Source organism: Camelina sativa, chromosome 9, assembly GCF_000633955.1.
Source record: "Camelina sativa cultivar DH55 chromosome 9, Cs, whole genome shotgun sequence".
Lineage (NCBI taxonomy): Eukaryota > Viridiplantae > Streptophyta > Magnoliopsida > Brassicales > Brassicaceae > Camelina > Camelina sativa.
In genome coordinates this window covers 32,707,883-32,724,290 of record NC_025693.1, presented here as the reverse complement: position 1 = coordinate 32,724,290, position 16,408 = coordinate 32,707,883, and the positions used below count along the sequence as shown (strand labels likewise).

Sequence of the window (16,408 nt, the reverse complement as noted above, 5' to 3'; positions counted from 1 at the left end):
ATATATATATATATATTTTGGTAGAATAATAGTTTTACATATATATTATATAAGTAGGAATTTTCAATTATTTTTTTTGTTCCTGTCGTATTAATTCTTGGCGGACTTCATGCTGGTTTTGTTCTGTTACTCTTTTTCACTTATTTAACCCATTTTGACAATCCTATCTATAATTAGCACACGCATTAATTCATTAATGTTTTTTTTTTTACTTCTGCAGATTTAGGCAATATGGATTGTGGGATCGTTACGCAGATTTATACCCTCAAAACGATCTTGTGTACACAGTGGGTGTGAGTGATTATAGAAGAGATTGGTTCTTTGCACATGTTACCAGGTAAATACATAACATATATAACTCTCTATATATATATTTTTCTATATCAATGCTCTTATACTAAAACTTATATGTCTAATCATCTTTTCATTTAACTATATAGAAACGTTGGAAACAAAACATACCAACCAACGACATGGCAAATCATATTTAACCTTAGAAACGTGAACCGAGTAGGACTCTACACGCTCAGAATAGCTCTAGCATCAGCCGCAAATTCCGAATTACAAATTCGGATCAACGATCCGAAATCCGATCATATTTTCACGACGGGTTTTATCGGAAAAGACAATGCAATCGCGAGACATGGAATTCATGGTTTATATAGATTGTATAGTATAGACGTCGCCGTAAGTTTACTAAATATTGGTGATAATACGATATATTTAACACAATCGAGAAGTATAGGACCATTTGAAGGTATTATGTATGATTATATTCGTCTTGAAAGTCCTTTTAGAACTTGAGAAATAAATCGGATCGATTGAAAATAATAGTAATGTAGTGTAGAGAGGGAGGTTTAAATTTGTTAATTTTAAATAGAGTTAGTTTTATTTTATTTATTTGAATGTAATAATATGAAGATGAATGTAATAATATATGAAGATGAATATAATAAGACCAACTTTATTTACCGTTATATGATTTGTACATTTAGTTTTGTATGCTTGTGTATATATGGAGAATGAAATCGATAGTTACATGCATGTGTAAGGAGTGATTTTTCGCATATGACCCGCGCAAGAACCTAGCATATACTTTAGAACTCAAACTAACATATCAAAATATTTAAAATATACTTAATTAGGATCGATATATCAAACATTGAATTTGAACATTAGCGCCTATAATTATTTACCCGGTCACATGTCTCTTTCTTCACCTACTAAGCTACTCTCTACTGACTCCATCACCCACTAAGCTGCTCTCTACTGACTCTATCGATTTTGGACGAAAGCTGACAGAAAAGGGAGATTCATAATAGAGAATGTGAGGGGCCTGAGGGCAGGCAAAACGTTACCATCACGCATACAGACATACTACGTATCATCATTCATTTTGATCATAGCTAGAGAAGCATGTTTGATCTCACAGTTCACTAAAATATTTCTTTTTAACAAATAGATCATAACTGCTTCTGTCTTCTCTTTGATTATTCTTTTTGATTTTACAATGTGCAATTTAGTTTAAAATATCACTCTCATATATCTATTTGTTTAAAATAGATATATGAGTGATATCGAATCAATTTATTACGTTTGGTTTCAGTTTTGACTTCTGTATATAATTAACTTAGGATTTTAGTCTATAAGTATCGGATCTATGTTTCAATAATTTTTCAATTTTTAAGAAGTTTTTAACATAAAAACTAAAAATTACAAACCAAATCCGTAATCCTAAAACCACTTTAAAACTTGCAAACATTCATAGCCTCAACTAAATCTTATTATATAAAGTTGGGTTTAAAAGTTACATTAACAAGATTTTGACATGTGTCAATTTTATATCAATCTGAGATTTAGACACATGTAAAAGTTAATATTTAATATGAGAGATTTGAGATTACAACAAAAACAAAATATTTTGTTTTAAACAATATTAATATTAATAATGTAAAAAGATAATTATCAAAAAAATTACAAAAATTAAAAAAAAATTAAATAATTATAAGGAGATTATATATTTCATAAAATTCGAAATTATAACGATATTTAATTATTTTTAATTTTAAGTTATTAATTCTACAAAAAAATAGAAATGAGATTAAGGAAAATACACAATTAATTATTAATTCTAAATTTTGTAAAAACTCACTTCTATATAACAATAGATTGTCTCATACTTTTCATCTAACAAAATAATTTATTCAAAAATATTGCTTTCAACTATGTTTTATTGGTAAAACTTTTTTAATGGAAAGGTAAATTTTTCTTATTTTTTAAACCAAAATTTTCTCCTACTTTCTCCTTTTTCAGTATTAATAAAAGAATATTTTAGTAAGAAATCAAATTAATTATAAAGTTTTTCAACTAAAATAACTACTTAAAAAATGCACTAAAGCAATAGTCAACAAAAATAAAGTTTGGGATCACAGAATGAAGTTATCTAAATTAAGGTCTGGGATCACAGAACCATCTAATGTAAATCATAGACCGAGGGGAGAAACAAATCAATAAATGGTTTGACTCCAAATCATTCCAAAGTCTGACCCTATTGAGTAATATATTCAAAAGCGCAACTGCAATCTTTGTTCGTTCCTATATATATGTTAGTAATGTTACATTATTACATGTAAAACAAAAAGGATCTATAGACAAGAGAGAATGGGTAAGAGAATAGGAATTGTTGGGTTCAGTCTTTATCTATGCATCACCTTCGCACTCGGTGAATACTACTCAAAAACTCGTCCATTCACACCAAAACAAGAAGTGGTCACCAAACTCCATTTCTTCTTTCATGACACTCTCACATCCCCAAACGCATCAGCTGTCCTCATTGCCAAACCCACTCTCACCGGAGGAGACAACAGCTCTTCTCCGTCACCCTTCGGCTCTCTTTTCGCCGTTGATGACCCTCTTACCGTAGGACCGGACCCGAAATCTGAGAAGATAGGGAACGCTAGAGGAATGTACGTTTCCTCTGGAAAACATGCTCCCACGTTAACCATGTACATCGACTTCGGATTCACCTCCGGCAAGTTCAACGGCAGTTCCTTCTCCGTGTTTTCGAGGAATACCATAATGGAGAAAGAGAGGGAGGCAGCCGTTGTGGGAGGTCGAGGAAGGTTTAGGATGGCTAGAGGAGCGGCTCTACTCAATACATACTCAGTTAACTTGACCAATGGTGATGCTATCGTTGAGTACCATGTCACTCTCTATCATTATTAACAACATTACGGTCCGTAAATTACGGATAACTATGTTGCTATAAGTATCGTTCAGTTTATTTCAAAGACTTTGAAGTATCGTTCAGTTTATATCAAAGACTTTGAAGTTGTAGATTTTCTAGACCTTGAATGGTTGTAGATTTTGAAGTTGTTTTTAGTTTTAGATTTTCTAAAAATCTACTTTACAGCCAATAAAGATTATGAGAAAAAAATAGGGAATATCTAGATTTTGATGGTTTTAACTTTTTCTCAATTTTTTCAAACAAAAACTAAAATCTATGTTTCAAAAATTTTTCAATTTTTAAGAAGTTTTTAACACAAAAACTAAAAATTACAAACCAAATCCGTAATCCCAAAACCACTTTAAAACTTGCTAACATTCATAGCCTCAACTAAATTATTAATAAAAGAATCTTTTAGTAAGAAATAAAATTAATTATAAAGTTTTTCAACTAAAATAACTACTTCAAAATGTCTTAAAGTAATAGTCAACAAAAATAAAAACAAAAATTCTGAAAAGGAAATATGAATGAAGTTAACAATCTTAATTAAGGTCTCGGTCCACAGAACCATCTAATGTAAACCATAGACCGAGGGGGAAACAAATCAATAAATGGTTTGATTCCAAACTAATTATAAAGTTTTTCAACTAAAATAACTATTTAAAAAATGTATTAAAGTAATAGTCAACAAAAATAGAAACAAAAAATTCTGAAAAGGAAATATAAATGAAGGTAACAATCTTAATTAAGGGCTGGGACCACAGAACCATCTAATGTAAACCATAGACCGAGGGGAAACAAATCAATAAATGGTTTGATTCCAAATTAATTATAAAGTTTTTCAACTAAAATAACTATTTAAAAAATGTCTTAAAGTAATAGTCAACAAAAATAAAAACAAAAAATTCTAAAAAGGAAATATAAATGAAGTTAACAATCTTAATTAAGGTCTGGGACCACAGAACCATCTAATGTAAACCATAGACCGAGGGGAAACAAATCAATAATTGGTTTGATTCCAAATTAATTATAAAGCTTTTCAACTAAAATAACTATTTAAAAAATGTCTTAAAGTAATAGTCAACAAAAATAAAAACAAAAAATTCTGAAAAGGAAATATAAATGAAGTTAACAATCTTAATTAAGGTCTGGAACCACAGAACCATCTAATGTAAACGATAGATCAAGGGGGAAACAAATCAATAAATGGTTTGATTCCAAATTAATTATAAGGTTTTTCAACTAAAATAACTATTTAAAAAATGTCTTAAAGTAATAGTCAACAAAAATAAAAACAAAAAATTCTGAAAAGGAAATATAAATGAAGTTAACAATCTTAATTAAGGTCTGGAACCACAGAACCATCTAATGTAAACGATAGATCAAGGGGGAAACAAATCAATAAATGGTTTGATTCCAAATTAATTATAAGGTTTTTCAACTAAAATAACTATTTAAAAAATGTCTTAAAGTAATAGTCAACAAAAATAAAAACAAAAAATTCTGAAAAGGAAATATAAATGAAGTTAACAATCTTAATTAAGGTCTGGAACCACAGAACCATCTAATGTAAACGATAGATCAAGGGGGAAACAAATCAATAAATGGTTTGATTCCAAATTAATTATAAGGTTTTTCAACTAAAATAACTATTTAAAAAATGTCTTAAAGTAATAGTCAACAAAAATAAAAACAAAAAATTCTGAAAAGGAAATATAAATGAAGTTAACAATCTTAATTAAGGTCTGGAACCACAGAACCATCTAATGTAAACGATAGATCAAGGGGGAAACAAATCAATAAATGGTTTGATTCCAAATTAATTATAAGGTTTTTCAACTAAAATAACTATTTAAAAAATATCTTAAAGTAATAGTCAACAAAACAAAAATAAAAAATTCTGAAAAGGAAATATAAATAAAATTAACAATCTTAATTAAGGTATGGGACCACAGAACCATCTAATGTAAATCATAGACCGAGAGGAAAACAAATCAATAAATGATTTGATTCCAAATCATTCCAAAGTCTGACCATATTGAGTAGTATATTCAAAAGCGCAACTGCAATCTTTGTTTGTTCTTATATATATATATGTTACATTATTACGTAAGTAAAACAAAAAGGATCTATAGACAAGAGAGAATGGGTAAGAGAATAGGAATTGTTGGGTTTAGTCTTTATCTATGCATCACCTTCGCGCTCGGTGAATACTACTCAAAAACTCGTCCATTCACACCAAAACAAGAAGTGGTCACCAATCTTCATTTCTTCTTTCACGACACTCTCACATCCCCAAATGCATCAGCTGTCCTCATTGCCAAACCCACTCTCACCGGTGGAGACAACAGCTCTTCTCCGTCACCCTTCGGCTCCCTTTTCGCCGTTGATGACCCTCTTACCGTAGGACCGGACCCGAAATCCAAGAAGATAGGAAACGCTAGAGGAATGTGGGTTTCCTCTGGAAAAGATGTTCCCACGTTAACCATGTACATCGACTTCGGATTCACCTCCGGCAAGTTTAACGGCAGTTCCTTCTCCGTGTTCTCGAGGAACACCATAATGGAGAAGGAGAGGGAGGTCGCCGTTGTGGGAGGTCGAGGAAGGTTTAGGATGGCTAGAGGAGTGGCTCTACTCAATACATACTCAGTTAACTTGACCAATGGTGATGCAATCGTTGAGTACCATGTCACTCTCTATCATTATTAACAACATTTAGATTTAATACTACTATGGATAACTATGTTGCTTTTGATGTCTTTGAAAAATTTAAGAAAAGAAATCAGTATTGTAGTTCCTACAGAGAATCACAAGAGATTAAGAATTTCTCTATGCTCTTTAGTTATATTATTTATCTCGACCAGATCTTCTTCTTGGAGTCTCTCTCTTTCCCGACCGGAGCTTCTTGTTGTTCTCTTTTAATAACTCTCTTATGAGCCACAGGGACTGGGTTTGATGAACCAGAAGCTGGTCTTGTAGGTCTGACTACTCTGGGGAGAACCTTTGGTGGGTCTGATTTCCTGATCCGTTTCTCCTTCATATGATGAGGATCTTCACCGTTGTTCTCTGTTTCGCCGCTTCTCGAGGCCCTCTTCTTTCTAGTCATCTCATTGAGATTTAATGAATCATGTCTTTTATTCTTGAGACGGTTTGATGTCCTCAGGATGTTGTTGTTGGATTCTATATTCTCATTGCCAAAGTTGTCGTCTTTGAAGCAGGTTCTTACTTCATTAGGAGTAGCATTCACAGCATCAGGGAATTCTCTAGTTGTTGCCATTTGTTGTATATGCTGCTCTTGCTCCTTTAGCCTCATTTCAAGTTCTTTAATCTGCAAAACAAAACACAAAACCAATTGATTCAACACTCTGGTGATATGGGGAATCAGAAGCTACAAAATCCTGAGACAACCCACGAAACAAACCTTCTGTCGTAGTAACACTGCTTCTTGGCTTTGCTCGGCTTTGTGTTTTGTCTCCAACTCTTTAATCTGGGACACCATAAGAATAGAAGAGAGACATGGTGAGAATTTCCAAATAAAAATGATCACAAGTTTGAGACTGAATTAGTCTTCCCTAACCTTCTGCTGCCACACAAACGAGTTGCCTTCGGACTCTTTCAACTTATTCTCATAATCTTTGGCCTTCTGTTGCAACACAAGGGAATTGCCTTCAAAATCTTTCAATTTATTCTCAAGATCTTTAACCTGCAGGCATTGTTTTAAGAAGTTTGGTAACTCTCAGCAAAACAGAATGAAATTTATGTAACATTCAATATCGAGCTCAGGAAACCTTCTGGTGGTAAGCTGCAGAGTCTGATTGGTGTCTCTCCCGGAGCTTACATTCTAGCTCCTTGACCTTTAGTGGGAAAAATGATACCTGTTAGCCATAAAATGGTAACAGAGGAAATGTTGAGCGGAATTGAACAAGAGAACGAACCTTTTGCTGGAGATTGCTGCAAATTTCATCTCTACTCTTTAGTCTTTCTTGAAGCTGTGCGCTTTGTTTTTCTGATTGGTTATTCAGTAAATCAACCTGGCTTTCAAGTTCTTTGTTCTTTTCCTGGAGACTTCTGTATGCGTGGTCTCTTCCTTTGTGCTTACATTCTAGGTTCTGTATGTTCTCTTCCAATTTCTTTATGGATTCATCTTTAGCTCGGCTTTCTTGCCTTGCTTTCTCCACCTTTAGAAGTGATATATGAAGAAGCAATAAGGAAAGCTGTGACACAATCCAGGAAGAAAAAGAAATTTACAGAGGCCATACCATCGATTTCATCTTCTGAATCTCACCGGTGTCAACTTGCTTCCTTGCAGGACCCAACTCAACCCCTCTTACACGAGTAGCAAAGTTGAGTGAACTTAAAGTCTCACTCACATCATGCTCAGAGGGGCTGATTTGCACAAACATGAGCGTCTTTGAGTCACCTCCTGCACCATTTTCACATACGCACCACTTTACCAAATGCACAGTGTAATTACAGATTGGTAGCTAAGAGAAGTTCATGAATTTTCTTACCCAGTGAGTCTTGAAGCAAATGAGTTAGTTTTGAGTTCCTGAAAATTTATAATTGGAAAGTGTTAAATTATTGAAGGGCACAAAGACGGAGAGAGATAATTATGCATAATAATGCAGACTAAGACTAACCTGTATGGAATGTGACTACTCTTTGTTGCCAATGCATAAATCACATCCCCGAGAGCTGAAAGCGATCTATTGATGTTCTGTGCTTCCTTCAGACGCTCACCTTGCACGTCAGTCTTTGCCAACCTCTCACTTCCGGCTAAATCTACAAGCCAAAGCTTGCTTTTTGTGCAATCACCATTCATCAGGTTCTTTGCTTTTACCATTATAGAGAGCATGCTGCAAAGATGAAGTTACTGTATTAAACAACCGTCATATTGTGATATAAAATATTGGAAAGAGAAACATTCAAACAAGTGCGAGAGAGGCATATACCAGTGGGAGCGGCTGCTATGCTCATTCACATTATTGGATCCAACAGCTCTTGCATTGCTCCCAGCCTGAAGAACATTCCATACTTCATTTATGTTTTCCACATTTGCTTCTACTAATCCAGGAACATGATGGGATCCGTCAGAGGACTGTTTTATCTCCAACCTTTGTAGTAAAGTACATAAAAAAAATGATTAAGATCAAGCCTATAGAGAGTTCAATCCCTGTTGTTTGGACTTAATTATGTAAAGAAATAAGTCTTACTTCTTTAACGGTGGAGATGTTGCCAACAGATCTCTTATCTGTTCATTGTATACTTCCAGGACGCTAACTGATATGCTGTATGAAATTGTCTCTTTCCTTTCTCTAGCAACTTCAAATAATTGCTCGACAGTTCTGTAGTTGACACCCCTGTTCTGTGGAGTACCTTCCATTGTAAACGTCTTTCCTGTTCCTGTTTGCCCGTATGCAAAAATACAGACATTGTAGCCGTCTAGCACTGAGACAACCATAGGAGAAGCATCGGCAAAGACATCAACTGCAAGATCAGGATGGAAACTTGGTTAATAATTAGTGTTAGTCATACATAATTATCTAACTTAACCATGAAATATACACTACCTTGACCATCTTTCGGTGAATACACTCTGTCAAATTTGAAACCTTTCTTGGAATTGTTTCCTGTAATAACACCAAGCTCTCCATCTTTTGCTCCATCGAAGTCAATGATTGTTGCAGACTTGGTTGATGTCTCCTCCTTGTTCAAAGGGCGGCAGCGACAAAATACTCTAATATTGCCTGAGGTAAAGATGTTATCAGTAATGTACGATGAAGAAGCTTAGGCAAACAAATATAAAAAGATCAGAATCAATACCTTTAGTCTCTTGTATATAGTTGTACAGCTCCTTTCTCTTCGCTTGTTCCTCACTGTACTTATGCTTAAGATCCTCACACTGTGAAACTGTTTTTACAAGTTGATACATTAGTTCATGAAAGTGCCTTTATAAACCCTATCTTCAGAACCAAATTAGTAGAACTCACCGAGTGCTTGAACTCCATCAACCATTTTATACAATTCAGGGATCCCTTCCACGCATTCGTGTGCTTCCTGTGATAGCTGAGATTGTTCCCTTTTCATTATCTGCATAGCAACAGTTTCATAAAGCACAAAAGAATCATTTTAAAAAATGAATGTTACAGAGAGACTCTGATACAACAAAGTATATATCGAAATACACGGCTACCTCTATTTTCTCCTGTAGAGTATCTAGAGCAGTGGCCCAATGTCTCTTGTCATTCTCATACTTGCTAGTGATACTCTTCAAACAATCAGCTTGTGTTACCACAGTTTGGTCTGTTTCAAGTAAGCACCAAATCAAGAGCAAGAAAACCTCCGTCAGAAAAAAGATATAACAGTAGCAAATTTGGATTGACATTGATGGGAATTTTCCCACTTTCAACCAAATGTCAGATAGGCCAAGTTCTGCATTACCTAGAGAGCGTGCCTCGTACATCTTTATGTCAAGTTCCATACTCACTTTCTCTAGTTGCTCATTGGCAGAGGTCAGTGACATCCATGCTTCGTGACACTCGTTTGTCTTATGTTCATATCGTTCAGAAAGCTCTGCTATCTTCTTCTCATACTTGTCATGAGCTTTGGCTCGCATAAGCCTCTTCTGCTCAAATAACAACATAAAGAAGCAGAAGCTTAGGTAATCCATAACACTAATAATGATACTAGGAAATAAGAGCCAGCAAGCTAGTTAAAACAGTACCCGTCTAGGAGAAATCTCTATTTCTGTAGCACAATTCTCACACTTAATATAGTCTTGTGATGTCCTTGGAACTGTAAAATAACAATACAACGAATGAGATGGTAACTATAAAACTTTGAGATACTCCCTTACCAAGTTAAAATCACAATAAAAAAGCACGCACAAGAGAAGAGCCGATACCTGAAACCTGTGGCGCTTTCCTCACACAAATCCCACAAACCACTGGACTTCCATTGATTCCTTCAAACCTTACCCTGATCAATCCATCATCCATCACCATGACCCTTAAGTCAGCCAACAGGAGTGGCCTGTTTGCGCCAACAACCGAGAAGATATCGAATTCAGTTAACACCTGCAAACAAACAAACACTAATCTCAGCATCACACAAAATCTTCAGTTCATAACTACATATAAACACAACCATCATCATCCAGCAAAATCTACTTGCCTTCTCATCTTGAACATAGACATTGAACACCCTTATCCCTTTAGGTCCATTAGTATTAATAATCTCAGCGAAATGGAGATCGATCAAGTATTCTCCAGGAACAAGATTGTTTAACCGGTAGCTAAAGTTGCCGACACGAGCTGACTGATAAACGAACGGACAGTCTCCGGCTTCAACGATAGACTCCTCAGTCCTCATCACATCACCTCCTTCGAAATAAGTATCTCTGAGTATTTTGAATTCCGAATCTAACAATACCTTTGAATCATCATCTCCTCCAGCATTTATGAACATTATAGTCTCATCTGCTAAATCAAAAGCCAAATTGAACAAAATCAATTAAAAACCCTAGGGTTTTGACAAGTAATTGGGAGAAATTAGGATATTTCAATTTGAAATCGAGAGTGAGAGGAGTCGAACCTGTGCAATTAGGTTTTGTGAAACCAGTAGTGACGAGTCTCGAATTAGGATCACACACCATGGAATCGCCCAGAGAATCTTCTTCACAGGAATCGACGAAGGAAGTATCTCCGATATCTAGTTTCACAGTTGCATCACTAACGAATTGGGAATACGGAATCTCCGGTGAACAAAGCGACATGAGTATTGGATCCGCCGGAGCTGCTGCTGCGTCGATCTGAATATCTTCCATTGTAATCCCAGAAAATAAAATTCGAAAATCAAATTTGTGTCTCTTAGAACTTGAAAAAGATAAAGAGAGAGAGAGAGTGATAAGAGAAAGGCGTGACTTGAGGAATATTTTTTTTCCTTTTCTGCGTTTCTGTTTTTTTAAAATTTGAAAATCTTATGAAGACGACCGTTTAAGCCACAGACCCAAACCAAACAAAATCAGACCGGTAAAATGATAACGTAAACCGGTATTGGTTAATTAAGCGGACCGGATTCTTGAGAGAGGGAGAGTATTGTTTCTAGCTGTTGGGGTTGTCTTTACAGAATCTTTGAAATGAACTTTCGTAATTACGATTAGGATTAGGAGAAGATAATATTTTTTATATCTGATTTGAGAGTTACATTAACCTTCGAAACGTTTTCATCACCAAATACAAAAAATATTCCAAGGTTATGTAACTCTAAAACTTCTGACAACTGATAGTTTTCAAAACCAGTTCACAAAAGGGTGGAGTTTTACCATATATATTGGTTAACTAAGACAAAAACAAAACACCCCAAAAAGTAGCTGCTAAAAGGCAAATCTCATTTATCAGCAAGTATTGAATCAATCAAAGACATCGCTGTGCGGGTTTGCTCAGGATTCCCACTGATTAAGACTGTCGCTTCAACTCCTTTAGGATCCTTCACATCTACTTTGGCTCCTGAAATCTATTGGTTTTACAAGAACCCATCAACTTCAAGGTCTTAGCATCTAAATGGATATATATATTAAGAGAAGGTATGATTTATGTACCTGTGAGAGATTATTCAGACCGGTGCCATCTCTGCCATAGAGTGAACCAAGAGCATCTTTCTCGACTACTAACTCCAAGGTAAGTTTTCTCAAAGATACACCTTTACTTCTGCTTCAAAACAAAAACCAACTCTCTGTTTTAGTCACCGAGATTATTGTAAACAATATGAATCCACTGTTCTTGGCAAAAAAAAAACACAGACCGTGGTTGTGAAAAATAGACATCTCCATTGCTAGAAACTTGAAGCTGTTTCATTCCCTGTGTCAAGTCATCCACAACTTTAAGGACCTTGGTTTGCTTTAAAGAATCGACTGGTTTCATTACTTCTGCACCGCTTCTGACCGTCTTCAAGTCTTGTTCACCATCTGATACCGAGAGAGAATCACCTCTGCTTGTGTTCTGCATTTTTGTTGAATTAGATGGAAGCAATTAAACACATTAGTCTAGCTATGAGTCAAAAAACACACTTACTTGTTGTGATGGTTGCAGATTATGTATATGGCTTGTTCCTTCACTTTCATATGGATTAGTATCTCTAGCTCTCATTTCTCCGAGGACCTTCTTTGGCAATAGATTTTCTCGTAATTTAGAAGAAATTTGAGTCAAGGTCTTCTGTACATGACTATACTCTCCCTTTATCTAAAAACAGTCAGAGAATCAAAAAGGAGCAAATCTTGGTTAATTGATTACAGTGATAACAAGGAAACACACACTTACCTCAATCACCACTTCATTTTCTGAGATCCTCTCTAAAATCTGGTCGCCTACTGGAATGTGCACATGAGCACCAGTTGCTATGATTGCTTCTCTGTTTCTATTTTCGATTAAGCTATTAGCAAACTGTGATGGTACCAACAACTTAGCTTTCACCAAAGGACCATTGTGCAATCCAGGACGCCGACCTTTCTCAACATCAATCTCAACAGATCTTGCAAAGACAAGAGCCAGAGCGTTTTGTGCATGAGAGTACCGTGACTCGAGGTTCTAAAACAAACAAAAACGTGACTAAATATCAACAAAGAAACTCAGATAATAACGTAGCAGCTGAGCATGAGGGTAGAAGAACCTATACCTCACGTGCGGAAATGGTAACAACTCGTTCACCGGAAACTTTTAAAGGAGCTCCAACCAAAATAGAAGCACCTGACTGATTCTGCAAAGCTCTAACAATACTTCCTTGTTTCCCAATAATGCCTCCAACTGTAACACTTGTGTAGATCATCTTGAACACAACTTTTCGTTCTGTATTTTCCGAATCAGTAAACCTGTCTCCTTCTTCTTCATATAGTGAAGGCAAATGTCTGTCTCCTTCAGCAGTCTCTGAAGCATTAGTAGACAACGAAGAATGCAGATTTGGGAAAAACTCAGAATGTGGATCCTCAGAGTTTCCATCAGTAGATGACTCATAAGCTTTACTGCAAAGCGGCGGTGGATACCCGTTGAGTGGTGGACTATTTTGAATACAAGTCGATACCATAACTAATGCCTTCTTCACAGCCAAGACATCTCCAGTTATCTAAATACACAAACAAGTGACATTCACAAATCAAAAAAACCAAAGCTACCATAACAAATTTATCAACTTTATCTACCAATACAAGTATTTCAAAAAGCTAAAGACTTTAACTTTATGGTGATATACCCACCTGAATGAGTTCATCAGTGTTAGTAGCACAAATGGGAGGAGGCAAAACCCTAATCATGGCACCAGACTCTCTCCGCATCCACTCCACATTCTTGCCACCCAAACCCAAAACAGCACCAATCTGATTCCGATCAGCCAAAATCCCACAACAAGCTTCTTCATCCTCCTCACCATCAACAACGCCGCCACTATCTTTAGCCGCCAAAACAACCCAAGATCTCTCCAAAACCCTAATCAAAGCCGACTGAGCAGCGGAGACCTCACAAGTCACCCAATCTTCGTGTTCCCCGCCTGAGAAATCTCCGACTCTGTCAGTCAAGAGAACGCTTTTATTAACCGCGGTCGAACCAACGATGAAGACAACCCAGTGGTCGGAGCCGTTAACCGGAGACTCGCAGTGGATTTTAGTACCGGTTTCGCGACGGAGCTTCGATACGACGGAGCCGTTCGGACCTATTATGCCGCCGATTGCTGACGCGTGGCAGACAACTCGTATCGCCGTCTCGTCTGGTAAAACGTGTATCACCGGACGGCGTTTCGTCACGGCGGTTGTTACTCCACGGCGTTTGTTCATTACGGGAAGTGATTTAAGAGTCTGACGGTGGTGGAGTAAGCGGGAACGAGAAAACACTTTAAAACAAAAGAAAGATCAGATTTTTATTTCTTTAGTTAGTAAAAAATTTGATTTTTTTGGCAGAGAAGGAGTGAAGTGAATCTCTCTCCCACGATTCTTGCAGAGATTTTATCAGTCTCAAGTCTCTTTCTTTAGAAAAGGAAATGGCTAATTATGGGACAAAAGGGTTTTGACAAAATCGTAAATTCGTGATTTTTATGGTAAAACGTTCAATTAAGCGATTGCGAATTTAGTAATTTAAAACGCAAACGCAAATTTAGAAGATTATAAAATATTTCTATTTTAGTGTTTTGTTTATACAAAAAAGTTTAAAACACATACCTTAACGCTTATATCTAATTCGAGTTACATGGATAATTCAATCCAAAAAAAAAAAAGAACATGGTAATGATACATATTACATGTTTTTCATATGGTTTGTATTTCAATTGATGAGGTTCCAATCACAATCTTAACAAATTATACATAAAATCACAAATGTTTCCATAAGTAAACAAAATTATGTAGGAAATTGGAGATTGTGTTCTTAAACACAAAGAAGATATATCACTCTTTATATAAAAAGTCAAAAGACTCTTAGTTGATTAGGTTTATATAGTTCGGTCTCCGACCATTTTGTTTTGGTTTGTTCGGTTGGTCTTTGTATTCAAAGGTTAGCTGAAAATCCTAAAAAGTAAAATCTTTCCAACAACACAACTGGAACATGTTCTTCCATTTTCTTTCTAATTTAAATCAAAGTTTTGGACATCCTTGTTGATATGTTTTTCTTTTTTAAACTTTAAAGGGTTTTATCCTTGCGGATATGTTCCAAATCTTCCCAAAACTATGTGGGTGATAGAATTGTTCTAATCTAATATTTGTGTGAGTCTAAAGATTCTTAGACCACGGTGTTACTTCCCTTAAATTTTTTTTATTAAAAGCTAATAAAAAAAAATATAAGAAGGGGAGAGATGTAAGAGAACGGTGCTCAAAGTACCAAGGAAAGAAACATTCCTCTATCTTTTGTCGATTTCTTATTTGTTATATATTAAATTATTAAATTTTTTTTTTTTGAGTAACGTGAACGATTCTCTCACTAATGCTCTTAGTACATGATTGATAAAAAATTAATGTGCTACAACATGATTGGTAAAAAATTAATGACCTTACTCCTTTGGAAGGACTTAGAGCCGGGAAAAGGGCCATTTCATACTCGTACACACCTCAAAAGTGCGAATTGCTGCCTGTACAAACAAAGAGTGCCAATTTAGACATGTACCCTAATACATTTCTAATTTCATACCTGTACTCACAAAATCGAGCCAATTACAAAGTCCACGTTAACGGATTTAAGTCAACCGTTAGAGATGCTGACTCAGAATCCACGTGTATGCAAAACGACGCTGTTTTGATACGTTTTCCTCGCAAAAAAATTTGTGGACATTCCACACTCGGGGAGATTCAAACCCTCAATCTCGAACATTACCAGCATTGGACTTAACCAATTGATCCCACAACAACACTCGGTAAAAGCATACAATTATATTCTGATAAACCTAAGGTAGCATCTAAATCGAAGAAAAATGTTGGAAATCCACACTCCCGTGGGTCGAACCCGCGTCCTCAGATTTCAATAGCAAGGACATAACCAACTGATCCAACAACATCATTCACTTATATCACACAATGTTATCCTTATTAAGCGAAACGAAATCTAAGTCCCAATTAAAAAACCAAAATCAATTTTAGTGTAACCAAATAATTTGATTTTATTTTCTCAAAAGTTTTTAATATAAACAGATGTATTAAATTAGACGTAATCTAAAAAATTTAGATTAAAAATATGAATTAATTAATCTAAATTAATTAATCTAAATTTTTTAGATTAATTATTTTTTTAGATTAATTTTTAATGAATTAAAGAAAAAAATAGGATATATCTTTTAATGTAAACGTCCTCAGATGTTCTCAATAGGACATGTTTTTACATCTAAATTTTAATTAATTAAATGTAATTTTAATTAATTAAAAATTAATTCATTTTTAATCTAAAATTTTTAGATTAATTAATCGTAAAAAATTAATTCATTTTTTTCTTTAATTCATTAAAAATTAATCTAAAAAAATAATTAATATAAAAAAATTTAGATTAATTAATTTAGATTAATTAATTCATATTTTTAATCTAAATTTTTTAGATTACGTCTAATTTAATACATCTGTTTATATTAAAAACTTTTGAGAAAATAAAATCAAATTATTTGGTTACACTAAAATTGATTTTGGTTTTTTAATTGGGACTTAGATTTCTTTTCGCTTTATAA

The 16,408-nt window shown here is 34.8% G+C and overlaps 5 protein-coding genes across 7 annotated transcripts in view; 3 read left to right on the top strand and 2 right to left on the bottom strand.

Annotated features, from left to right (window-relative positions):
* The window catches only part of LOC104713705 (probable rhamnogalacturonate lyase B), a 9,114-nt gene extending 8,137 nt beyond the window's left edge, over positions 1-977 (top strand). For both annotated transcript variants that reach the window (XM_010430885.1, XM_010430884.2), the window contains 2 exons: positions 221-337; positions 441-977. In XM_010430885.1, coding sequence (XP_010429187.1) covers positions 221-337; positions 441-804 — 481 coding nt within the window. In that variant the 3' untranslated portion in view covers positions 805-977. The remainder of the gene's footprint in view (positions 1-220; positions 338-440) is intronic.
* LOC104713704 (dirigent protein 4-like) lies at positions 2,645-3,466 on the top strand. Its single transcript, XM_010430883.1, has one exon. It carries the CDS (start codon positions 2,662-2,664, stop codon positions 3,223-3,225), a length of 564 nt encoding a protein of 187 aa, XP_010429185.1. The 5' UTR covers positions 2,645-2,661; the 3' UTR covers positions 3,226-3,466.
* LOC104713703 (dirigent protein 4-like) lies at positions 5,359-5,949 on the top strand. Its single transcript, XM_010430882.2, has one exon. The coding sequence runs from the start codon at positions 5,372-5,374 to the stop codon at positions 5,933-5,935; it is 564 nt and encodes a 187-aa protein (XP_010429184.1). The 5' UTR covers positions 5,359-5,371; the 3' UTR covers positions 5,936-5,949.
* LOC104713702 (kinesin-like protein KIF3A) lies at positions 5,926-11,169 on the bottom strand. 2 transcript variants are annotated; one of them, XM_010430880.2, is made up of 19 exons: positions 10,820-11,169; positions 10,400-10,707; positions 10,131-10,302; positions 9,951-10,021; positions 9,668-9,851; positions 9,420-9,529; positions 9,217-9,316; positions 9,050-9,136; positions 8,797-8,973; positions 8,440-8,713; positions 8,179-8,340; positions 7,867-8,082; positions 7,738-7,775; positions 7,486-7,649; positions 7,162-7,404; positions 7,015-7,080; positions 6,804-6,929; positions 6,648-6,713; positions 5,926-6,554 (listed from the first exon to the last, which is right to left on the bottom strand). In XM_010430880.2, exons 1-19 carry the CDS (start codon positions 11,049-11,051, stop codon positions 6,078-6,080), a joined length of 3,273 nt encoding a protein of 1,090 aa, XP_010429182.1. In that variant the 5' UTR covers positions 11,052-11,169; the 3' UTR covers positions 5,926-6,077. The 2 variants fall into 2 exon arrangements, with proteins under 2 accessions (XP_010429182.1, XP_010429183.1); XM_010430881.2 differs by having other exon boundaries at positions 10,400-10,704.
* On the bottom strand, positions 11,433-14,238 carry LOC104713701. The gene is made up of 7 exons (XM_010430878.2): positions 13,473-14,238; positions 12,899-13,342; positions 12,544-12,810; positions 12,298-12,465; positions 12,029-12,225; positions 11,826-11,934; positions 11,433-11,740 (listed from the first exon to the last, which is right to left on the bottom strand). Exons 1-7 carry the CDS (start codon positions 14,043-14,045, stop codon positions 11,615-11,617), a joined length of 1,884 nt encoding a protein of 627 aa, XP_010429180.1. The 5' UTR covers positions 14,046-14,238; the 3' UTR covers positions 11,433-11,614.